The sequence below is a fragment of the Macaca nemestrina genome, chromosome 17 (assembly GCF_043159975.1).
Source record: "Macaca nemestrina isolate mMacNem1 chromosome 17, mMacNem.hap1, whole genome shotgun sequence".
Taxonomy (NCBI): Eukaryota; Metazoa; Chordata; class Mammalia; order Primates; family Cercopithecidae; genus Macaca; species Macaca nemestrina.
The window spans coordinates 5,308,164-5,333,956 of NC_092141.1; the positions used below are offsets into that span (position 1 = coordinate 5,308,164).

General features: G+C 47.8%; 1 protein-coding gene across 2 annotated transcripts; it reads left to right on the plus strand.

Moving 5' to 3' along the window:
* The first annotated feature begins 1,459 nt into the window (after positions 1–1,459).
* On the plus strand, positions 1,460–18,538 carry LOC105472551 (ZFP3 zinc finger protein). Of its 2 annotated transcripts, none has more exons than XM_011725932.3 (2): positions 1,460–1,730; positions 15,199–18,538. In XM_011725932.3, the coding sequence occupies exon 2, from the start codon at positions 15,207–15,209 to the stop codon at positions 16,719–16,721; it is 1,515 nt and encodes a 504-aa protein (XP_011724234.1). In that variant the 5' UTR covers positions 1,460–1,730; positions 15,199–15,206; the 3' UTR covers positions 16,722–18,538. The 2 variants fall into 2 exon arrangements, with proteins under 2 accessions (XP_011724234.1, XP_011724229.1); XM_011725927.3 differs by lacking the exon at positions 1,460–1,730 and adding an exon at positions 9,164–9,784.
* Positions 18,539–25,793: the final 7,255 nt, after the last annotated feature.

Sequence of the window (25,793 nt, forward strand, 5' to 3'; positions counted from 1 at the left end):
GCAAACAGAGAAGCCCGCCCTCATCCTTGTGGGAAGGCAGGTGACCAGGTTTGGTTAATACATGGTCCTTTCCCTCTTGACTGGTCCAGGGTTGAGCACCAGACCCAAATAGGGTTAATCATAGTCCTTCTTTGTAACTGATATTTGGGAAGGATAGTGTACTCTGAGGCAACATTACATAGAATGAAAGGCTTCAATGTGATGATCTTGGAACTGACACCTAAAAATAAGGTGGCTGGCCAGGTGTGGTAGCTCAGGCCTGTAACCCCAGCACTTTGGGAGGCCAAGGTGGGTGGATCACCTAAGGTCAGAAGTTCGAGACCCGCCTGACCAACATGGGGAAACCCCCCATCTGTACTAAAAATATAAAAATTAGCCGGGCGTGGTGGCTGGCACCTGTAATCCCAGCTACTCTGGAGGATGAGGCTGAAGAATCGCTTGAACCCGGGAGGTGGAGGTTGCAGTGAGCGGAGATCATGCCATTGCACTCCAGCATGGGCGACAAGAGCGAAACTCCGTCTCAAAAAACAAACAAAAAAACAAGCTGGAGACCGGGCGCGGTGGCTCATGTCTGTAATCCCAGCACTTTGGGAGGCCGAGGCGGCAGGATCACCTGATGTCGGGAGTTCGAGACTAGCCTGAACAAAATGGAGAAACCCCGTCTCTACTAAAAACACAAAATTAGCCGGGCGTGGTGGCACATGCCTGTAATCCCAGCCACTCGGGGAGGCTGAAGTAGGAGAATCGCTGGAATCTGGGAGGCGGAGGTTGCGATGAGCCGAGATGGAGCCATCGCACGCCAGCCTGGGCAACAAAAGCGAAACTCCATCTCAAAAAAACAAATAAAACAAACAAACAAAAAACAAACTGGCTGTGCAAAACTACAGAGGAAGTAACAAGGAAAGGTTGAGGTGAGAATGGGCCAAGCTTTGCTCAGAGAACCCAGGAAGGCTAGCTGCAGAATGCTGTTTCCGCGGCCTCAGCTGCTTAACCTAGGCCTTTACTCTTAACCTAGGTAATTCCCACTCAATCTTGAGATTTCAGCCCAAACGTCACTCCTGCAAGCCCTCCCGGAACTCAAAGCAGGTCTCCCTTAGCTCCCGCCGAGGAGCAGCCTGTTCCCAGGATCTGCACCCTGTGTTTATCAGACCCACGGAGTCTGTGGAAGGGAAAGACGGGATAAGAACGATGCGGGGTGGGAGAGTTAAAAGGGTCGCGCAATCCGTCCCCGCGGGAATGCAAAGCAGATTCCGGAGTTCTTCAGCCCAGCGCAATGCTTGGGGAGCGACACCAGGGCGCAGAGCGGCAGATCGCGGAGCGGAAGTTCATCCCCGAAGCCGTTCTAGGAAACCCGGAGGACTCAGTTCGTCACTGATCCCGGGGCTGAAGTGGGCGTCGACGGGTGCACTTTGCTGTTCCAGGGAGCCGGCTTGGCAGGCGGCGGCGACGTGGAGCTAGGGCTAGGGCGAGAACCGGCGAAAAGCAAAGCCGGAAAAGGCAAGGGGGCGTTCGTGCGCTGACCACCTGTTCCTCCAGCGGAGTGCGACGCGCGCCGATTGGCTGGAGTGCCGCCCGGGTACCGGAAGTGGCCGATGCCCGTCGCCAGTGACACCGGGACAACAGCTGCGGGCTGTGAGCGAGCGGCCCAGCAGCGCGGAGCCTGAGCGGAGTGAGCGAGCGCGGGGCGGTAGCGGCCTGCGGTGAGACCTCATTCAGTCGCGGCTGTGGGGGTAGGCGGGGGCAGGGCTCCCAACTCCCTGGAGAGCCGAGCGGAAACCCTACGTTTAGGCCCGTTCTGACCGGGGTTCGGTTTGTGACCTTGAAGTTTATGCCTCCCTCTATTGCCCCCGCCCCCAGGCCTTCATTTCCACCTGCACGCAGACAGGGTGGCGCCTGGACACCGCCAGGGACCGTCCCAGCTCTGGTTTGGTGCCTGTCAGCCGTGGGGGCGGGAGAAACAGGACACTTCCTTACGTCCCGAGGTGGGGACCCGTGGGAGCTGTGGTTTTCTCACACATTCCACCCCCAAGTAAACCGCTAGGACGAAATGGCGGGCAGTGTCACAAACTTAAGGCCCCAGTGGCAGATTGTGCCCTGTGCTGCCAGACAAGATACTGGATTATGAGGGGTGGTTGTGAAAAGGAGACAGGTTTGACCTGCAAAGATAGAGCCCTATTATGGGTACCAGAGGGAGAAGAGAGGAAAGGAGGATAACGGTGCCATAAATTAAATATCACCCAGATTGGGAGAAGGAACTTATTTTTACAAACAGTTATTGACAGCAGCTATGTGTCAGACATTATCCTAGGCTCTTTAGATACAATGATGAATGAAATATCCAGTTAGCCATCAAGAGCATTGCAGAGGCTGGGTGCGGTGGCTCATGCCGGTAATCCCAGCATTTTGGGAGGCCTAGGCGGGAGGATCACTTGAGCCCAGGAGTTCAAGACCAGCCTGGGCAACATAGTGAGACACCATCTGTACAAAAAATAAAGAAATTAGTTGGGTAGTTGGGTGTGGTGGCGCATGCTTGTAGTCCCAGCTACTTGGGAGACTGACGTGGGAGGATTTTCTTGAGCGCGGGAAGTTGAAGCTGCAGTGAGTCTGGGCAATAGAGCCAAGACCCTGTCTCAGAAAAAAGGGAGGTATTGCAGATTCATTATATATATATAAAAAACAGTTACACAAATTTACTTAACATTTACCAGGTATCTGAAATATGCTAGGTACCCAGAATACCAGGATGAATGGAACAGCATCCTTGCTTATGGTCTAGAGAAGAAAATAGGTATGAAAATTAATAATGCAGTGGGGTAGCTGCTACAAGGTGAAGGAGTAGCTGTCTGCCTTAGAGCATGGGGGTCAGGGAAGAAAATGGAGGAGGTCAGCCGGGTGTGATAGCTCATACCTGTAATCCCAGCACTTTGGGAGGCCAAGGTGGGCGGCTCACCTGAGGTCAGGAGTTTGAGACCAGCCTGGCCAACATGGTGAAACCCTGTCTGTACTAAAAATACAAAAATTAGCCAAGCGTGGTGGCGCACACCTGTAATCCCAGCTATGTAGGAGACTGAGGCAGGAGAATCACTTGAACCTGGGAGGCGGAGGTTGCAGTAAGCCAAGATTGCATTACTGCACTCCAGTCTAGATGAAGAAGTGATACTCCGTCTCAAAAAAAAAAAATGGAGGGGGGTCTGTCCATGCCTCAGCCGAGGCTTGGAGATGGAGATGCTTGTGAAGTGCACAAAGTAGGCAGTAGATTTCCAGGAAGTGGGAATAACTTGTTCTCAAAGGCAAAGAAGCTTTAAAGAATAGAAAATGTTTAGGCCGGGCACGGTGGCTCACGCCTGTAATCCCAGCACTTTGGGAGGCCAAGGCGGGCAGATCACGAGGTCAGGAGATCGAGACCATCCTGGCTAATATGGTGAGACCCCATCTTTACTAAAAATGCAAAAAAATTTAGCCGGGCATGGTGGCACAGGCCTGTAGTCCCAACTACTATGGAGGCTGAGGCAGGAGAATGGTGTGAACCCAGAAGGCTGAGCTTTCAGTGAGCCGAGGTCGTGCCACTGCACTCCAGCCTGGGCAACAGAGAGAGACTCCATCTCAAAAAAAAAAAAAAGAAAAAGAAAAAAAAGAAAATGTTTAAACTGCAGGACACTAAGCATGACTGCACCTTCCAGCAGTTAATGGAGGGTGTGGGACAGGAGATGAGAAGGGGAAATGGGCTTTCTCGGGGGGACATTGTGAGCCATGAGAAGAAGTTTTTATTCTGTAGGCTTTGGGATGCAATAAACAGGAAAGCGACATGATAACTATAGTACAGTGAAAGAGAGAAAAGGGCCAATGAAATGCTGGCTCAGAGGACCAAGAGAGAACCTCTTTCCTGCAGATGTTAGCGAAGACTTTGAGAAGGAGGTGATCCTTGTACTAAATATGGAATATCTGGTAGGATCTGGACTTTCAGAGGTTGAGGAAAATCATTTGCATCAGTTAAGATGCTTTTGTCTGTAAGTAACACAACCCAACTCAAGCTGGCTTTAAAATATGTAAGTATATAGGCTCTCATAATTGGAAGGCAAGAGGTATAGGCTGGGCATGTTGGCTCATGCCTGTAATTCCAGCACTTTGGGAGGCTGAGGCGGGTGGATCACCTGAGGTCAGGAGCCCGAGACTAGCCTGGCCAATATGGTGAAACCCCGTTTCTACTAAAAATACAAAATTAGCCAGGCCTGGTGATGGATGCCTGTAATACTAGCTACTCGGGAGGCTGAGGCGGGAGAATCGCCTGAGCCTCAAAGGCAGAGGTTGCAGTGAGCCGAGATTGCCATTGCACTCCAGTGTGGGAAACAGAGCGAGGCTCTGTCTCAAAAGAAAAAAAAAAAAAAAAGAGGTATAGTGGTTTCAGGATTGATTTAATCCTGGCAGCATCTCCCTTGTTTTTCTTTCTTCCTTTTTCTTTTTTTTTTTTTTTTTTTATTGAGGTGGAGTCTCGCTTTGTTGCCCTGGCTGGAGTGCAGTGGCGCGATCTCGGCTCATTGCAAGCTCCGCCTCCCAGGTTCACGCCATTCTCCTGCCTCAGCCTCCCGAGTAGCTGGGACTGCAGGTGTCCGCCACCACGCCTGTCTAATTTTTGTATTTTTAGTGGAGACGGGGTTTCACCGTGTTAGCCAGGGTGGTGTTGATCTCCTGACCTCGTGATCCGCCTGCCTCGGCCTCCCAAAGTGCTGGGATTACAGGCGTGAGCCACCGCGCCTGGCCAGTATCTCCCTTGTTTTCCTTAGCTTTAGCTGCCCTCATCCACAGACTGGTAGTGAGATGGCAGCAGCAGGTATAGGCAATAATATATGGAAGTATTATCGTATGGTTCTCTCAGGATGGCGGGAAACTATTCTCAGAAGCTCCCAGCAAACTTCCTCAAAATATTGACCCAGATGAAGGTGGATGTCCATTTCTGAACCAGGGATTCTCGAATCCTTGTTGTTTCTGAACCAGTGCCTTGCAAGAATTAGGGCATTTATTTGACTGGGTTAACTCAGTTGGAGTGTGCTGCTGGAGTTCTTGGATGAGGTTAGATCTCTGGCAAGGAAAGCAAAGCCACTGCAAACATTTTTGCCCACATACCCTGTAAAATATTTTTGCTCACATACCCTGTAAAATAATTTTGGAAGGTTTGTATCTCTTTATACACTTGCAAGTTGAGATCCAAAACATTTCCATTTCTTATACATTTTAATGAGTTTCAAAGGATATTATTTTTGAGGTATTAAAAATTTTCAAAATAAAGCCTCATCCCAGCTTCCCAGATACCTTCCCTTGGCTACCGTCCCTTGGAGCACAAAGACGGTGCTCATCACATCCTTCACCGTCTCTGTAACCTCCTTCTGTTAGCACCCCACTCCTCCGAGCCCCACTTCATTTCCATGCCTGTCTCACTCAGTCATCTCAGCTCTGTCCTGACTAACCTCCCTAGGCCTCACCTCCTCAGTCTTCCACCACACACCTCCCTGGATTCTCAAACTGCCAAAACTGCCACTGAAAGAAGTCAGGAGAGCATAGTGATTGGCCCCTCTTCACTCTGATGCTCTCCAGTGTGCCTGTTTCATCAGGAGGTGGTGAGGGTTAATGTCTGTACGTTGCTTAGCACTTAGTGAGAGCTTATCATTACCCTCCACATCAAAATGTCAGTGCTGCCTTGCTCATCTTCCCCTCTTCCATATTTATCCCACCCTTGTGCATGCTACGTTGAAATCCAAATGCTTTTTCTGTTTCTGTTCTTTGTTTGTTTGTTTGTTTGAGACGGAGTCTCACTCTGTCGCTTGGGCTGGAGTGCGGTGGCACGTTCTCAGCTCACTGCAAGCTCCGCCTCCCCAGGGTTAATACCATTCTCCTGCCTCAGCCTCCCGAGTAGCTGGGACTACAGGTGCCCGCCACCATGCCCGGCTAATTTTTTGTGTTTTTAGTAGAGACAGGGTTTTACCATGTTAGCCAGGATGGTCTTGATCTCCTAACCTCGTGATCCACCCGCCTCAGCCTCCCAAAGTACTGGGATTACATATCAGTAAATATATATTTAAAAAAATTTTTTTAAATTATAGGGGCTGGGCACGCCTATGATCCTGGCACTTTGAGAGGCTAAGGTGGGCACATCACTTAAGCCCAGGAGTTTGAGACCATACTGGCCAACATGGTGAAACCTGTCTCTAGAAAAATTACAAAAAAATTAGCTGGGCACGGTGATGCATGCCTATAGTCCCAGGTTACCTAGGTGGCTGAGGTGGGGGGATTACCTGAGGCTGGGAGGTCAAAGTTGCAGTGAGCTGTGATTGCACCACTGCACTCCAGCCTGGGTGACAGAATAAGAGACCCTATCTCAAAAAATAAAGTAAAATTTTTGGGGGAGCAAAGATTGGGACTTGTATTACAAAAGGTCCAAGAAACACAACAAATTATCTCTGTATGGCATGCTAGAGGATTTTCCACCACAGAGTGATGCACCATGGTGACCTTAAGGAGACAAAATTTTTAAAATATGTAATCAGGTTGTCAGTCAGCTGACAGATTATGCTGTAATGTTTTACTACAGATCACCGTGTGGCTTTTTGGCAGATAAGTTCAAAAAGTTGTGATATTGCTATCATAAGAGATTCCTGTAAATGTAGATTTATGCAGTTTGGGCAAAATCAGGTCCAGTTACAGTAACTAGCGTCAGTTTGATAAGCATAACGGAAAGGTGGTTTTTAACTCAGAAAAGGTAAGCAGTCAGCTGTATTATATCTGTGCTGTCTGCTCTCAGGTTTAGAGGAAGGGAGGGGCAATCTAGATTGAGAAGAGGAAAAACGTCTGAGCAGGAACTGGCAATGCACCATAATTCTGCTGCTTGGCCCCTGTGTTGATCTGCCTGTAGGCCAGATTTTTGGGAGAGATGGATACACCACATTAAGAGTAGGATAACTCCAGTCATTAAGACTTTGTAGGCCAGGCGCAGTGGCTCACGCTTGTAATCCCAGCACTTTGGGAGGCTGAGGTGGGTGGATCACCTGAGGTCAGGAGTTCCAGACCAGCCTGACCCACATGGAGAAACCCCATCTCTTCTAAAAATACAAAATTAGCCGGGCGTGATGGTGCATGCCTGTAATCCCAGCTACTCGGGAGGCTGAAGCAGGAGAATTGCTTGAACCCGGGAGGTGGAGGTTGCAGTGAGCCGAGATCACACCACTGCACTCCAGCTGGGGAACAAGAGCGAAACTCCATCTCAAAAAAAAAAAAAAAAAAAAAAGACTTTGTAACAGTGGTTTTCAAACCTGGCTAGCATCAGAATCACCTAGGGCACTTGTTTAAAATACAGATCTCTTGGCCCCACTAGAGATTCTGATTCTGAGACATCTGAGACGGGACCTGGAAATTAGTATTTTTAACAGATTTCTCAGTGGATTCTTATGCAGCTAGCCTAGTTCCAGACCAAGAACCATTGTTTAAGATCTTCTAACAAGATCTTACTGCCATGATTTCAGGGCGGCTAAGCAATTTTCAGGGTTTTATGTGGATTTCCATGTAGATTTTCCTTTCCTTTCCTTTCCTTTTTCCTTTTTCCTTTCCTTTCTTTTTTCTTTTCAGATGGAGTCTGGCTCTGTCGCCCAGGCTGGAGTACAATGGCGCAATCTCAGCTCACTGCATACTCCACCTCCCAGGTTCGAGCGATTCTCCCGCCTCACCCTCCCGAGTAGCTGGGATTATAGGCGCTCACCATCATGCCCAGCCAATTTTTGTATTTTTGTAGAGATGAGGTTTCACCATGTTGGCCAGGCTGGTCTTGAACTCCTGACCTCAAGTGATCTGCCCGCCTCGGCCTCCTGAAGTGCTGGGATTACAGGCATGAGCTACCATGCCCAGCTCATGTAGATTTTCATCTAGGTAATATGGTCCTTTAGAAATTTTATTTCTTCTTGTTAATTAATAGATATCTGGTTTCTACATCAGTACTTTATGAATGAGGCTTTTTGAGCTTGCTTTCCTTGGGCGCATTGAAAAGACAAATTTAGGTCTGCCAAGTTGAGGATCCTATTCTGAGTTATGGAGCCCCAGTAGAGGTCTGCCTGTCATCCCCAAACTGAGGACCAGTGGTCAACCTGCACTCCTCCAGTAGCACCTCCGTCTTATCTCTCTTCAGAAACATTTAATTTCAGATTGAGAAAAGTGAGGAAGTGAGAAACGGAAAGATAGAAAATTGTATTTGGGAACTTGAATTTAGGCTATGAGAAGTGGTGTTTCCATATGAGTCTGAGGCCTAATGTATGGCTGTGCCTCTGAAAAAATCAACCAAATGGAGATTGGCTTTGATTGATTTGTATTTGATAAAATACGCTTAAAGCAGTATTTAATAAATGACATTGAAGGCCGGGTGCGGTGGCTCAAGCCTGTAATCCCAGCACTTTGGGAGGCCAGAGACGGGCGGATCACGAGGTCAGGAGATCAGGACCATCCTGGCTAACACAGTGAAACCCCGTCTCTACTAAAAAATACATAAAACTAGCCGGGCAAGGTGATGGGCGCCTGTAGTCCCAGCTGCTTGGGAGGCTGAAGCAGGAGAATGGCGTCAACCCGGGAGGCGGAGCTTGTAGTAAGCCGAGATTGTGCCACTGCACTCCAGCCTGGGCGACAGAGTGAGACTCCGTCTCAAAAAAAAAAAAAAAAATGACATTGATATTGTGTTGCTGGCAGAATGCAAAGTAAAATAATGATCAGAGCAGGTAAGATTTAGTTGGGGAAGGCTTTCTGTGTTTTTTTGAGATGGAGTCTTGCTCTGTTGCCCAGGCTGGAGTACAGTGGAGTGATCTTGGCTCACTACAACCTGTGCCTCCTGGGCTCAAGTGATGCTCCTGCCTCACCCTCCCCAGTAGCTGGGACTACAGATGCACACCACCACGCCCGGCTAATTTTTTTGTGTGTAGTTTTAGTAGAGTCAGGGTTTCACCATGTTGGCCAGACTGGTCTCGAACTCTTGACCTCAGGTGATCTGCCTGCCTTAGCCTCCCAAAGTGCTGGGATTACAGGCATGAGCCACCGCGCCTGGCCAGGGGAGACTTTCTGAATTGCAGGGGTTTTTTTGTTTAGTTTAGTTTAGTTTAGTTTTGTTTTTTTGAGATGGAGGCTCGCTGTGTCGCCCAGTCTGGAGTATAGTGGCACAATCTCGGCTCACTGCGAGCTCCACCTCCTGGGTTCACACCATTCTCCTGCCTCAGCCTCCTGAGTAGCTGGGACTACAGGTGCCCACCACCATGCCCGGCTAATTTTTTGTATTTTTAGTAGAGATGGAGTTTCACCATGTTAGGCAGGATGGTCTCGATCTCCTGACCTCGTGATCCACCCGCCTCTGCCTCCCAAAGTGCTGGGATTATAGATGTGAGCCACCGCGCCCGGCCCTGAATTTGAGTTTTAAACTAAGTCCTGGTTACTTGATTGGGGATAAATATATACCTAACTTCTGTTGTATCTTGTTTTTACTAAGAAACAGTGATTTGCCATTTATTGTGGTACACATGTCGGCTCTATGAATGCTGATTTTGTAAAGAACTAGATGATGGAAAAGAAGCAACTATAGGAGGCATGAGGATGAAAAGGAAAGACCAGAGAGGGGCTTGGAAGCAGATGGAGACTGAAATGGCAGCTTGTGGAACTTGCTCTTGGGTAGGGATGACAGAGAATATATTTAAGACAGTACTTCCCAACTCAGATGGTACCATGGAGGAAGAAGACAGCTAAATTCTCGACAGTGGATTCTTACAAGGTATAGATACACATTACCTATCATTTGCAAAGAGTCCACCAAAAAGGAGAAGTACAGTTTTTAGGTGGCCTCTCTTACATCATGGGAAAATGAGAGAAGATGCTGCGATGGGGAAAATTGAAGAAAGTTCCATCTCATTTTCGGGTGTAGCACAAAGAGCTTCTAAGACTTCAGGATTCCAGTAGGAGATCAGGTTCCTTCCAGGTGTCTGGGGAGGGGGACATTGCCAGGGCTTCCCTGATGAGTGACTGGAGGTGCCCGAGCCAGATGGTGTTAGTAAGCAACATCCTGTGGATAACGGGAGGCTGGGCAGAGAGAAGGGGAGTCCAAAGTCACCCCCAAATCTCCACTTTTCCCCTTCCCTTACCACATGACTGCAGCCTCCTCTGCTGCTCAGGGTCTTTTTTCTTCAGTGATCTCCTCCTTTCTTCACTCTTGACCCCTGTCTTTCTGCTGGAACTATTCCTTCTAATGTAAACACGTCCCTATCTCATCAGAGAAAAGGCATTCTCTATAGCACTATCTTGGTCTTCTCCTTTCATCCACTTTTTTTTTTTTAAAGCAGCAGCAAATTCATTATTCAGTCCACTACCAGCTGATTTTTTGCTTCTGTCATTCCCCTGAATCTGTGCTCACAGTTCATATATGACTATCTATTGTCTCAGTAGACATTTTCTTTTTTTTTCTTTTCCAGACGGAGTCTCGCTCTGTCACCCGGGCTGGAGTGCAGCAGCGTGATCTTGGCTCACTGCAAGCTCCGCCTCCCGGGTTCACGCCATTCTCCTGCCTCAGCCTCCCGAGTAGCTGGGACTACAGGTGCCCGCCACCATGCCCGGCTAACTTTTTTGTATTTTTAGTAGAGGTGGGGTTTCACCGTGTTAGTCAGGATGGTCTGGATCTCCTGACCTCGTGACCACCCTCCTTGGCCTCCCAGCGTGCTTGGATTATAGGCGTGAGCCACCACGCCCAGGCTCAGTAGACATTTTCTAATTCTTTTTTTTTTTTTTTTTTTTTTTTTTTGAGACGGAGTCTCGCTCTGTAGCCCAGGCTGGAGTGCAGTGGCCGGATCTCAGCTCACTGCAAGCTCCGCCTCCCGGGTTCACGCCATTCTCCTGCCTCAGCCTCCCGAGTAGCTGGGACTACAGGCGCCTGCCACCTCGCCCGGCTAGTTTTTTGTATTTCTTAGTAGAGACGGGGTTTCACCGTGTTAGCCAGGATGGTCTCGATCTCCTGACCTCGTGATCCGCCCGTCTCGGCCTCCCAAAGTGCTGGGATTACAGGCTTGAGCCACCGTGCCCGGCCGACATTTTCTAATTCTTATGCTAGTGAATCTCAACTGCATTTGATTTTTTTTTTTTTTTTTCTTTTTTTTGAGACGGAGTCTTGCTCTGCCGCCCAGGCTGGAGTGCAGTGGCCTGATCTCAGCTCACTGCAAGCTCCGCCTCCCGGGTTCACGCCATTCTCCTGCCTCAGCCTCCTGAGTAGCTGGGACTACAGGCGCCCGCCACCATGCCTGGCTAATTCTTTGTATTTTTAATAGAGACAGGGTTTCATCGTGTTAGCCAGGATGGTCTCTATCTCCTGACCTCGTGATCCGCCCATCTCGGCCTCCCAAAGTGCTGGGATTACAGGCTTGAGCTACCGCGCCCGGCTGATTTTTTTTTTTTTTTTTTTTTTTTTGAGATGGAGTCTCGCTCTGTTGCCCAGGCTGGAGTGCAGTGGCGCGATCTCCGCTCACTGCACGCTCCGCCACCTCCCGGGTTTACGCCATTCTCCTGCCTCAGTCTCCCTAGAAGCTGGGACTACAGGCGCCCGCCACCATGCCTGGCTAATTTTTTTTTGTATTTTCATTAGAGACAGGGTTTTACCGTGTTCACCAGGATGATCTCGATCTCCTGACCTCGTGATCCACCCATCTCGGCCTCCCAAAGTGCTGGGATTACAGGCGTGAGCCACCGCGCCCGGCGTAACTCCTTGGTTTAGAAAAACCATCCCATAGTTGTGCGTTGTCTGAAGGATGAAGTTCCATACATGCCCACACCCCCTTGAGAATCACCTTCCACAATGAACACTCTCACTGACGGGAGGATTGTATTCCTCAGATTTGCTATAGTGCACAAATATACTGCCCTAAGCAAAGGCCACTTGAATATTAGTTCCAGGTTGTTTACCATCTGAACAAAGGTCAAGCTTATTCTCCTGATATTTGGACCCCTTGTCTGTGGTGGGGACAGCTAAATCCCCAGGACAATTTTATTAGGAATAGGTTTGGCCTCGTATAATAACAAACCCCCCCCCAATATCTTAAGCAAGGCAAAAGCTTATTTCTCTCTTGGATAAATGAAGTCCAGAGGCTGGCATTCCAGGAATGGTATGGCAGTGCCATGGAGTCATCAGGGACCCAGGTTCCTTCCAGCTATGATCCCCAGTCCTAGGGTATACCAGTATACTCATGGTCTAGGATGGTGTCCAGCTATCACATCATGCTTTGGGAACAGCATGGAAGACAAGATGGAATAAATGTATCCCTTCATCCTTCAGATTTCCTAGTAGTCCCATGTGTTTTCATTTGCATCTCACTGTCTCATTGGGTAGAATATGATCATGCGGCCAATCCCAACTGCAAAAATTAAAAAGCTGGGGAATGTGGTTTTTTTTAGCTAGGCTAATTGCCACACTACATAAATTTATTATTCTATTGTCAGGCAATGGGGAATAAGAGATATTGGGGTAGGCAACTAAACATTTTTGCCACAACTAAAAATCTTTCTAAAAGTTTAAAAAATGTACTCCCCCCACCCCCCACCGCCACCCAAGAAACAAGGTGTCTTGTTCTGTTGCCCAGGCTGGAGTGCAGTGGCACAATCACGGCTCATTGCGGCCTTGACCTCCTGGGCTCAAGTGACCCTCCTACCTCAGCCTCCCCAGTAGCTGAGACTACAGACACATGCCTCTGCCCCTGGCCAATTTTTTTTTTGAGACGGAGTCTCGCTCTGTTGCCCAGGCTGGAGTGCAGTGGCGCCATCTCAGCTCGCTGCAAGCTCCGCCTCCCGGGTTCACACCATTCTCCTGCCTCAGCCTCCCAAGTAGCCCGCCACCACGCCCGGCTAATTTTTTTGTATTTTTAGTAGAGACGGGGTTTCACCATGTTAGCCAGGATGGTTTCGATCTCCTGACCTTGTGATCTGCCCGCCTTGGCCTCCCAAAGTGCTGGGATTACAGGCGTGAGCCACCGCGCCCGGCCCAAAAATGTACTCTTTAAGATTTATGAAGGGGCCGGGCGCGGTGGCTCACGCCTGTAATCCCAGCACTTTGGGAGGCCGAGGCGGGCGGATCACAAGGTCAGGAGATCGAGACCACGGTGAAACCCCGTCTCTACTAAAAATACAAAAAATTAGCCGGGCGCGGTTGTGGGCGCCTGTAGTCCCAGCTACTCGGGAGGCTGAGGCAGGAGAATGGCGTGAACCCGGGAGGCGGAGCTTGCAGTGAGCCGAGATCGCGCCACTGCACTCCAGCCTGGGCGACAGAGCGAGACTCCGTCTCAAAAAAAAAAAAAAAAAAAAAAAAGATTTATGAAGGTATTAAGAAAATACTATAAGAGAGCTGATTACAAAATTAATATGTAATTATCAACAGCATTAGTATATATAAAAGTAATAGCTAGTTACAAAATGTAAGAAAAACTCACTAATGGCCGGGCGCGGTGGCTCAAGCCTGTAATCCCAGCACTTTGGGAGGCCGAGACGGGCGGATCACGAGGTCAGGAGATCGAGACCATCCTGGCTAACACGGTGAAACCCCGTCTCTACTAAAAAAAAATACAAAAAACTAGCCGGGCGAGGTGGCGGGCGCCTGTAGTCCCAGCTACTCGGGAGGCTGAGGCAGGAGAATGGCGTGAACCCAGGAGGCGGAGCTTGCAGTGAGCTGAGATCCGGCCACTGCACTCCAGCCTGGGCGACAGAGCGAGACTCCGTCTCAAAAAAAAAACAAAAAAACAAAAAAAACAAAAACTCACTAAAGGAAAAGAGGTACAGAGACATGATGAACATAAAAACAAGGTCAGAATAAGTTTGGACTACAAATTTATACTAAAGTTTACTTGGGAAGATATGAGAATAGACGGGAAAGGTCTGAAAAGGAAAACAGAGAACTTTCTCTAGCATATGTTAAAAATGTTAATAAAGCTAACAGGTTGAACTGTTTGATATTAGAGAAGACACAGATCAGTGGAACGGAATAGTATCCGGAAGTTGGCCCAAATATAGATGGATATTTAGATTATGGCGTAGGTGGCATTTTAAATCAGTAGGGGAGAGAATTATTCAGTAAATGGTATTGACACAATTCACTAGCCATCTGGAGAAGATTAAAGCCAGTGGCTCCGAACATCAGGGAGTCAAAAGGTGGTGCTTCTGTGCTAGTTTCAGTTAAGACACGTTCACCTTTTGAAAGGGTAAGCCCTGTATGTCCCCTCTGCTGCTCTACACAGCTGATGAGTACCAGAGAACAGGACTAAGAATAGTCCTCTTGTTACTCATTTTGCCGTTACTTCCCCTATACACCCAAAAGTTATTTCTATTAACTTGTCCTTTTTTTTTTTTTTTTTTTTTTGAGACAGGGTCTCACTGTGTCACCCAGGCTGGAGTGCAGTGGTGCAGTCTCAACTCACTGCAACCTCTGCCTCCCTGATTCAAGTGATTGTCCTGCCTCAGCCCCCCAAGAAGCTGGGAATACAGGTGCCCGCCACTATGCCCAGCTAATTTTTGTATTTTTAGTAGACAGGGTTTCACCATGTTGCCCAGGTTGGTCTTGAACTCCTGAGCTCAAGTGATCTACCCACCTCGACCTCCCAAAGTGCTGGGATTATAGGTGTGAACCACCATGTCATTTCTGTCCCTTCTTTCAACATTTATCATATACCTATCTATTAATATGGCCACCATTTTCCCTAGATGTTTTCTTTATCACCTTCAAGTTCTATCCCAACTCACCATTAATGTTATGGAACTTTTTTTAAATCAGCATCTCCTTACCATCCATCTCCTACTTCTCTCTTGAAATCTCTTCTCACTCCTGTTAGTCAGCATCCCCTGTTTAGCATGTCCACCATAATCCTAAATCTTCACCTTCTTTTTGGCAGCATGCTGTCATGTCACCAGATACCAAGACTGTTTTGTTGTTCTGAGACAGGGTCTTGCTTTGTCACTCAGGCTGAAGTGCAGTGGTGTGTTTGAGCTCACTGCAGCCTTGACCTCCCCAGGCTCAAGCAATCCCCTGCCTCAGCTGCCCTCTTCCCCTTACCAAGAGTGTTTTTGAGTGCTATGAGAACTACATCAAAGCTCTGTTCTCCTACAGTGTTAGCTTCATTTAACTATGATACAGTCCCTTCACATACTTACCCTTTCTCGTTTCAGATTGTGAGATGGGGACTGAGAACAAGGAGGTGATTCCCAAGGAAGAAATTTCTGAAGAATCTGAGCCACATGGGTCAATATTAGAAAAATTTCCAAAAGTGGTTTACCAAGGTGATGAGTTTGGAGCAGGATGTGAAGAAGACAGGTTGGAGGGACATTCGAGAGAGGAGTCCATGGAAGAGGTTATAGAGCAGATGTCTCCTCAGGAGAGAGACTTTCCATCAGGGTTGATGATCTTTAAGAAATCACCCTCAAGTGAGAAAGACCAGGAGAAGAATGAGAGTGAGAGAGGCTGCAGTCCCAGCGCAAATCTGGTTACACATCAGGGAGCTACTACAACAGAGGGAGTAAGCGCATTTGCTACCTCTGGCCAAAACTTCATAGAGATTTTAGAATCTCACAAAACACAGAGAAGTTCTGTGGGAGAAAAGCCTCACGCGTGTAAAGAGTGTGGGAAAGCCTTTAATCAGAACTCACATCTCATCCAGCATATGAGAGTTCACAGTGGAGAAAAACCCTTTGAATGCCAAGAATGTGGAAAGACATTCGGAACTAATTCAAGCCTTCGACGGCACCTGAGAATTCATGCTGGAGAAAAACCCTTTGCTTGTAATGAATGTGGAAAGGCCTTCATTCAGAGTTCACATCTTATCCACCATCATAGAATTCATACTGGAGAGAGGCCCTATAAATGTGAAGAATGTGGTAAAGCCTTCAGTCAAAATTCAGCCCTTATTCTACACCAGAGAATCCATACTGGAGAGAAACCATATGAATGTAATGAATGTGGGAAGACCTTTAGGGTTAGTTCACAGCTTATTCAGCATCAGAGAATTCATACTGAAGAAAGATACCATGAATGCAACGAGTGTGGCAAAGCCTTCAAGCATAGCTCAGGCCTTATCAGACACCAGAAAATTCATACTGGAGAAAAACCGTATCTGTGTAATGAATGTGGGAAGGGCTTTGGTCAGAGTTCGGAGCTTATCCGGCATCAGAGAATTCATACAGGGGACAAACCCTATGAATGTAATGAATGTGGGAAAACTTTCGGCCAGAACTCAGAGATTATTAGACATATTAGAATTCATACTGGTGAGAAACCCTATGTATGTAAGGAATGTGGGAAGGCCTTCAGGGGAAACTCAGAACTTCTTAGACACGAGAGAATTCACACTGGAGAGAAACCCTATGAATGCTTTGAGTGTGGAAAGGCTTTCAGGCGGACCTCTCACCTGATTGTCCACCAGAGAATTCATACTGGAGAGAAACCCCATCAGTGTAATGAGTGTGCAAGAACCTTTTGGGATAATTCTGAGCTGCTTCTCCACCAGAAAATTCATATTGGAGAGAAACCTTATGAATGTAGTGAGTGTGAGAAAACATTTAGCCAGCATTCCCAACTTATCATACATCAGAGAATTCACACTGGAGAGAAGCCTTATGAGTGCCAAGAATGTCAAAAGACTTTTAGTCGGAGCTCTCACCTCCTCCGACATCAAAGTGTTCACTGTATGGAGTAATCTGCAAAATAGGAAAGTTTTTAGGGGAAAAGCTAAAGTCCAACATATTCATTTGTTTATACTATGTGTCCCAAGTATTCAAATCAAATGAATGGACAGAATCTCTGTCCTCCCACTGATCTTAAACAGTGGGTTGAAGAAGATGAGGCACTTTTTTTTTTTTTAAGTGGTGGGGTGTTGCTCTGTTGCCCAGGATGGGATGCAGTGGCACAGTCATAACTGACTGCTTCCTTGAACTGCTGGGCTCGCGCAGTCCTCCTGCCTCAGCCTTCCAAGTAGCTAGGACTGCAGGTACTAATGAGGCACTTTTATGAATTATTCATTGAGAGGTTTCAATGTACTGAGTTAAATCAGAAAAGCTATTTCAGGCCTTAATTTCCCCTCTGTCCTTCTTCCTTTCCCTTCTCCTCCCCCAGTGGATCACATAACAAACATTAAGGGTCTGTACCAGCCATCTTTCCTAAATTACTCTTCAGCAAAATTGTGGGAACAGGATTCCACCACCTCCTAAGAATGACAGAGATGACTCACTGAATGTTACCCCCTGAAATATTAGAAAGTCATAACTTAGAAGACACACCTCATTTCCCCTGTCCACTGTTTAGCACTGGAATAATTTAGTAAGTTTTTATTAGCTTCAAAGTTTTCCAGCCCTGCTATCAAGTTACTTTAGAAGATGGCAGCATTAATGAAGAAGCAGGGTCATTTCACATCTGTTAGGCTTCCTTATTCATCTGAAGAGGCTGCCATGATGGAGGAACTGCCAGGCAATTTACAACAGGGTTATAAGTGAAGGCCTTACCATCCAGAGGGGCCGATTAGGCAACAACAGGGGATAAACAATTGAGGTCACACTACTTGGCACGGGCAGAAGCAGCTATTCAGGAGCTGTCCACGCTTCAGGGGTGCTCAGACTGACTGCTCCTAAGAATTCTGCTGCATACATTTTTGGCCCCATCTCCTGCCACTGCTGACAGATACTGTGACGGGAAGTAGTAGAGAGGACTGTGGCTTCGCCTCCTCCAGGCACCTGGCTACAGTGGCGAGCCAGTGCACCTGATGACAAACCAGGGTCTGGCCTTGCCAAAGCACTTCAGTTCTCATTACCTGGACCCCACTGGAGGCCCTGGCTAAGTCAGGATGTGGCAGCCTCTTCTTGGTTTTCCCCCTTGGCCTTGAAATTCTTTTTTCTTGAATAACTTTTAAAAAACAGATAAGGTCTTGCTGTGTTGCCCAGGCTGGTCTTGAACGCCTGGGCTCCAGTGACCTTTTTGCCTCCGCTTCCCAAAGTATTGAGATTACAGGTGTGAGCTACCATGCCCAGACTTGAAATTGTTTCTTCACCATCGCTGCATGTTTTTTGTGTTCTATATTTCTTCTTTAAGGAAACACAGCCTCCATTTTTTATGTGTCCATGTTTCTGAGGCAATGGCTGTTAGTGGGAATTGCACTAATGGGGGTCCAGCAGGCCTGGGGTCTGGTCTTAGTGCTAGACCTTGAATAAGGCACTTCACCTGCTGGTCTCCAATTTTCTCATCTGTAAAATGGAAGAGTTGAACTAAATGATTGCTAAAGTTTCAACCAGCCCAGTAATTCCTTAATTCCTTAAAAATTTAACTTAAATATCTTTATTGTTCTTTAACCTCGTCTTTGTTACACTAGTATTAGTCACTTTTATTGAGTGTTTACTACCTGACAGGCACAGTGCCAGTTTACATTTTAATTTTCACATCATTTCTATGATATGGGTACTCATTTTTTTAAAGCTTTATGAAGGTAAAATTTACATACTATAAAATGCACCTGTTTTAAGTGTTCAGTTGAATGATTTTTAATTTATATAGTGGTGCAACCATCAATGATGTGGGTATTCTTACCCCAATTTAAAAGATAAGGAGGGGGCAGAAGGGGCAGTGTTAAGTAACTGACCCATGATTACACAGCTAGGAAGAGCGAGAGCCAAGACTCCAAACCTGGTTGATGGTCTTCACCACTGTGCTGTCTGCAGACAGGCACATTCACTCCCGCCTCATCTGAACTCCTTTGCACATTTTCTATTACTGATTTCTACGTAGATTTGAATATAATGAATTTAAATCATGTCCTTGGTAACAGAACTGATCACAGCCAAAATAATTCACCAAATGGGTTTATTCTGTACTCCAATATAGGTGTCTTCCCAGGTTTATCTACTTGGCTTGAGAAAAGGGTTGTACAAATAGATGACTGCAGAGTTTTCACATCCTTCCAGATACCTCAGCCTGGAACAGTCACACTCTTGGTAAGGGAAGCTGTTTGATTTACTTCTTCCCTTTGGTTGATGACAAGTGAAGTGCGCCCTCTTCCTCCTGTTCTCATTGCTGGAGCGCAGACTGAATTGTGCCCAGACCATCTCTTTCCCACAGGAAACCTGGATCTCACGATCCCTTCCATGCCTGATTCCGTTGGCATGTTTCATTGCCACATTTACCTCTTGTCAGCCCTGACAGAGAATTCGGCACCCCTTCAGGCTTCTCCTAAACAATCTATTCACAGAAACACCCCTGAGCAATCTGGACTTCACTGAAGATAGGGTGTAAGCAAAGGAGAAGAGCTCACACTGTGCATCCTATGAGACGTTTTGTTCTCAGAAGTACCTTATTGGCCAAACCACCAGTGCAGGTTTTTCTCTTTGTCCTTCCCTCTCAAGGCTCAGTCACCTCAACTTCTTTTTGCCTACTAGATATCCAGTCCATCCCCTCACTTCCCCTGGCCCTAGCTCAATCCCATCACTGCTCAGCAAAACGTCCTCTAGTTCACCATTAATTCAATGGAACATTAGGAGGCAATTTAGTGACCTCTTGTACCTAAGCATGTTCTTAAGGGGGAAGTCTCACGTCTCATTCCCAGAAAAATCTACCATATATAGATATATATTCCCTACCCGCCTGCCCCCACCCCGCCAAAGATTGCTGGTGAATGAAATTACCTGCATCTTGTTAGGTACACTATACGCAAATCCTTAACCTCAATTCCCTGTCCTCTTCCACGTCTTACCCAGATATCTCAGGAAGATTTTTCTTTCCCTTCTGTTTGCCTCCCTCTTCGACTTACTTGGGAGTCAGCATCTGACCACAGTCATGACTGGTAATGATGATTTGTGCAAATACTATGAAGGAAAGGACATGAATTGTCTTAATTTTAGACCCATTAAAAAACCGCACAGGCCTCAATCTTAAAGTCCTACCTAAATACCCAGAAATACACTTCAGAATTTTTGAAGCTATGCCCATGTACATTTTCTTCCTTCCCTAATTTTAATGGTATACTAACACCTTAGGTGAATAAAATTTCTTTACTATTTTATTGAGATAATGCCTTTGTCATGTTTATTATTCCAAATTGCATTATGTTTCACTATAGTTTTTAATAGGACTTTGGTTACCAGTCCTTTTGTCCCCACCTTGTAAGTTTCACCTTACCCAAGTACCCCAACATGCTTGTTAGCTTCTGGTTTTGCATACAGTGCACATTCTGTGTCCTTGATCTTCTGCTTTGCTTGGTGAGATCCTTCATCTTAAATAACAGGACAAGTGTTATCTATTGTGTGTGTGTTGGTATACACGTTTTTCTTCATGATTAGCAACTTAAGATATTCCGGACCATTTGTATGGCCTTTAACAAAAAATCACCTTATTACTGAAATTTCACGGTGGCGGCGGGTGCTGCTGCTTGTTTACCATTCAATTTTTACAAGTGTTGTGACTCCTGGCGGATGCCAGGTTCTTAATGCTGTTAAGTCATGTATCTTCTTTGAGAACCAGGAAAGCTCTGCCCGGAAAAATGTACATGCAGTTTCAGAGAATTCATGGACTTCCTGAAATTCATCCTCTAACCACTGTTCCCCAAATCAAACATTTTACCTTAAAAAAAAAAAAAAAAAAAAGACCGAGTCACTTCCGCAATAATTTCCTCTTCACCGCACCTCTCAGCTTTGGGAATAAAGCTATGTCAAAAAGACTTGTCTGGGTGAACCCCTGCAAATGGAAGTCAGCTGGACCTCAGTAAAAGCCCAGTGGGAAGGGGCGGGGACGATTCTGGCGATCACATGAGAAAGGGAGCAGCCTCAGCGGGGCAGGTGGACACAGTCGTCATCCACTCGCTGGCCGCCTGCGACGTGAAGCACCTGCGCTGGGCGCGGCGGGCAAGCGCTCAACACCTGCGCTGGGCGCCTCAACAGCCCAGCGGCGTCAGCGCTGCGGAGCAGGAAAGGGTCCCAAACGCAGGGCGGCCACGCAGCGTCGCGCCCACCTGTCCCTCTCCCCGAAGCGCTGAGCCAGCACGATGCACAGAAGGGAAGGAGGAAGGTGGCTTGAGGGCAGTGACCGACCGGACAGTGGAAGTCCATTTCAGGAGCCCCGGGACCCGAGCTCGGACCCCTTTCCAATCCCCCAGGCGTCTTTCCCACGTCCTTGTCTTCTAATCCTGGGAATCGACGGCCACTCCACTCTCCTGCAGTACCGCGGACAAGAACACCCATTGTTTTTACTTGTTTATAATACGCTTCACAGGCAGGTGTCTTCTGATGGACCCAACTCTGTTGGTACTCGTCTCCTCCAAAAAGTCCCCAAATGCGCTAGCAGGCCTGCCAGCCCGGCATCCGAGAGGTAAGAGCCCCTGCGGCGCGAGCGGAAGTGCGTCTGTCGCGGGGCCTCTCTAGGACGCCGGGAGGACCCCTCGTTAGCGCGGGACCTCGGCGGCCGGGGACGGGGCTCGAGGGGTGAGGGCGGCTCGCCGCGCGCGGATTAGCTGCCATCTGGCGGGCCTTTCTGTCGGGGAGCAGTGGGGTGGCCGCTGAGGGCCGAGGGATCCCCCCGCTCCGGGCGGGCTCACGGCCGCGTGCGTGGGCTCTGGGGCGTCCGCGGAGACCCCTACGTGCGTGTGCGGGGTGGGGTCGGGGTAGCAGTTGGAGGCAAATGAATGGGCCTGTACTTCTGTCTCTCCACCTGCTGGGATTTGCAGTTTGTGAGGACGTTTCACATCCCACGGATATTTACGGAATCCCTTTCGCGGTCCAGGCTTTTCTGGACACCAAGCCAGGCCTATTATAACTATTTAATATATAATTATTACAGTTAAACTTATTTGCAGTCGGGAAGCATAGACTCAAAACACGAAAGGCAGGGTTGGCTTTAGAAAGAAGTCACTGTTGTCTAAGAGTGCCAGAGGGACTAAGAAGATAGGTATGGAGGGCCGGGCGCGGTGGCTCACACCTGTAATCCTAGCACTTTGGGAGGCCGAGGTGGGCGGATCACCTGAGGTCGGGAGTTCAAGACCAGCCTGGCCAACATGGTGAAACCCCGTCTCTACTAAAAATACAAAAATTAGCTGGGCGTGGTGGCGTATACCTGTAATCCCAGCTACTCGGGAGGCTGAGGCAGGAGAATCACTTGAACCCGGGAGGCAGATGTCGCAGTGAGCCAAGATCGCACCATTGCACTCCAGCCTGGGCAACAGAGCGAGACTCCGTCTCAAAGGAAAAAAAAAGGGCCAGGCGCGGTGGCTCACGCCTGTAATCCCAGCACTTTAACAGGCCAAGGCAGGAGGGTCACTTGAGCCCAGGAGTTCCAGACCAGCCTGGCCAACATGGCAAAACCCTGTCCCTACAGAAAAATACAAATATCAGCCGGGTGTGGTGCTGTGCACCTGTGGTCCCAGCTACTTGGGAGTCTAGGAGGTCGAGGTCGCAGTGAACTATCATCATGAGACCCTGTCTCAAAAAAAAAAAAAAAACTGGGCCAATGCTAGGACTCCTCCCATTTGTTTCACTTCTCTCAGGGCTCTTTCACATTGCCTGTTGCCGAGTTCTGAAAATTATTGTTTCATATATTTTATCTGGCTTTTTAAATGTGGGATGGTAAATTCAGTCCGTTACTCCATTATGGTTTCATACTTGGAAGCAGAAAAAAGAAATTTGCTTCTATTTTTTTTTTTTTTTTTTTTTTTTAACAGGGTCTCACTTTGTCACCCAGGCTAGAGTGCAGTGGCACAATCTCGGCTCACTGCAGCCTCAACCTCCCAGGTTCAAGCAATCCTTCTGTGTCAGCCCCCCAAGTAGCTGGGATTACAGGTGTGTGCCACCATGCCTGGCTATTTTTTTTTTTTTTTTGTAAAGACAAGGTTTTGCCATGTTTCCCAGGCTGGTCTGGAACTCCTGAGTTCAAATAATCCGCCTGCCCCAGCCCCCCAAAATGCTAGGATTACAGGCGTGAGCAACCGTGCCCAGCCAAATTTGCTCATTTGATATAAGGTTTATGGGTATGCCAATTTTGTGGCTGATGGAACTCTTTCAAGGCTTTCGTTTTTTAAATAAAGACCTTCATTTCTCATTGTTCCATTAAGCAATTAAGGTGACAGCATTAATTTGCAGAATTAATTAACAAGAATTAATTACATTTAATCTATTATTTTGAGACGGAGTTTCGCTCGTTGCGCAGGCTGGAGTGCAGTGGTGTGAGCTCGGCTCACTGCAACCTCCGCCTCCCGGGTTCAAGGGATCCTCCTGCCTCAGCCTCCCGAGTAGCTGGAATTACAGGCGCCCGCCATCATACCCAGCTAATTTTTTGTAATTTTACTAGAGATGGGTTTTCACCATGTTGGCCAGGCTGGTCTCAAACTCCTGAGCTCAGGTGATCCACCCGCCTCGGCCTCCCAAAGTGCTGGGATTACAGGCATGAGCCACTCTGCCCATCCAGTTACATTTAATTTTCAATTTAGTTAAACTTTGCATTGGTTCCTGGGCAGCAGAGATAGTCTCATCGGTGGGACCAAGCACTCATCTGTCTGGGAAGCAGTGCTGACTGGGACAGTGAGTTTGGCTTTCTCTGCTCCACAGTTCAAGTTAGAAATGCAAAAGCCCCCCTTCTCTTCCCTGCAGCTCTGAGTAAAGAGTACCATGTGCACGGGCTTTGAAATCATATTTAGGTTCAGATCTTGGCTCTGTCACTTATCAATTATGTGGCCTTGGACAAATTATTTCATCTCTTTTAGTCTGTTTCTTCATCCGTAACACTGCAATATAAAGCCTCCTTCTGAAAGTTAGCAGTACAGTTACAACACTGCTTCGGTAATTTTCGGGTGGCTGGAAGAAGAGGAGACTGACTCCCTTAACACTAAGCCCAAAGCTTCCCCGTTTCCATGTGCTCCCTGGTTTGCAGCTCTCCTCCCTCCCTCCAGGGCTTACGGCCACACTGTCTGTAGGGCAGCCACTCTGCCACCTCTGGCCTCAGGGTCCTCTTGGGTGTGTGCAGAGGCAGGTGCCTGAGAAAGGCCTGTAGAATGGGGCTGCTGGACAGAGCCTAAGGCTCTTGGGAGGAAAACTTGGAGCCATTTGCACTGTTTGGCTTGAAGCATAAACTGAGGGAGGGTGAGCTGGTTTCTGCCTGGCAGTCAGATCTACCCCCAAAAGTCCTACTGATCTTGCCCCCTTCATACTTTTCAAATCTGTCTCCTCTTCCACATCCCCGTGGTCACTCCCTCAGTTTAGGTAGCCATATTACTTGGAGGTTACCACAAGTCTCCTAATAGGAGTCTGTTTGCAGTTTTCCACACTGTAGATGAAGTGATCTTTCTGAAGTACACAACTGAGTAACTGACGGTGTCACTCCCTAGTAATAGCTCCCCACTGCTCTTAAATCCAAAATCCCTTACCTGGCTTAAAAGGCCTTGATCTCTGATAAACATCCTCTCTCCAGCCGCATCGAATGCATTTGTCCCTTGCACTCTATACGATAGGCACATTAAAAAAGGTTTTTTTTTAATTTTTAGGTAGGATTTTGCTATGTTGCCCAGGCTGGACCACCTCAGCCTCCCAAGTAGCTGGGACCATAGGTACCTGCTACTGGGCCTGACTTGTGTTGGCAGACATTTAACAAATAGCTAACAAGTAGTTCAAAACCTTTTTGGTTTTGCTGTTTGCTGATTTCTATGGTGTGAATACTCCCACCATGGCTGATTTCAATGCAGACTTGGGAAGCGATGTGCGAAACTGGCTCTGGCCAGCCTGTACAGACTGGCTCTAGCATAACATGGGAAAAGCCACACCCTACACAATAAGGTGTCAATTTCAATCCTGGTCAGGGGGGTGTGGGCTCTTCAAGTTTGCTTCTTGAGAACTAGCTGTTCCCTTTTCTGCTATTCCTGTATTTTTTGACACAGGGTCTCACTCTGTCACATAGGCTGGTGTGCAGTGGTGTGATCATGACTTTACTGTAGCCTCAACCTCCCGGGCTCAGGTGATTCTCCCTCCTCAGCCTCCCAAGTAGCTGGGACTCTAGGCACGCACCACCATACCTGGCTAATTTTTTGTATCTTTTTGTAGAGATGGGGTTTCACCATGTTGCTCAGGCTGGTCTTAAACTCCGGGGTTCAAGCCATCTGCCCACCTCAGCCTCCCAATGTGCTGGGATTACAGGAGTGAGCCATCATGCCTGGCCTATTCCTATATTCTTTTGGTTTGTTTGAGATGGAGTCTCACTCTGTCACCCAGGCTGGAGTGCAGTGGCACGATCTCGGCTCACAGCAACCTCTGCCTCCCAGGTTTAGGCAATTCTCCTACCTCAGCCACCCGAATTATAGGCGCCCGCCACCACCATGCCCGGATTTTTTTTGTATTTTTAGTAGAGATGGGGTTTCACCATGTTGGCCAGGTTAGTCTCAAACTCCTGACCTCAAGTGGTTCACCTGCCTCAGCCTCTCAATGTGTTGGGATTACAGGCATGAGCCACCGTGCCCAGCCCCTATATTCTTTAGAGATTTTTTTTTTTTTTTTCTTTTTGAGAGGGAGTCTTGCTCTGTTGCCCAGGCTGGAGTGCAGTTGTGCGATCTCCACTCACTGCAAGCTTCGCCTTCCGGGTTCACGCCATTCTCCTGCCTCAGCCTCCCGAGTAGCTGGGACTACAGGTGCCCACCACTGCGCCCGGCTAATTTTTGTATTTTTAGTAGAGATGGGTTTTCACCATGTTAGCCAGGATGGTCTCAATCTCCTGACCTCATGATCTGCCCATCTCGGCCTCCCAAAGTGCTGGAATTACA

What these genes read in the sequence shown, in the direction of transcription:
- LOC105472551 (XM_011725932.3), top strand. Translation starts at nt 15,207, where the DNA reads ATGGGGACTGAGAACAAGGAGGTGATTCCCAAGGAAGAAATTTCTGAA.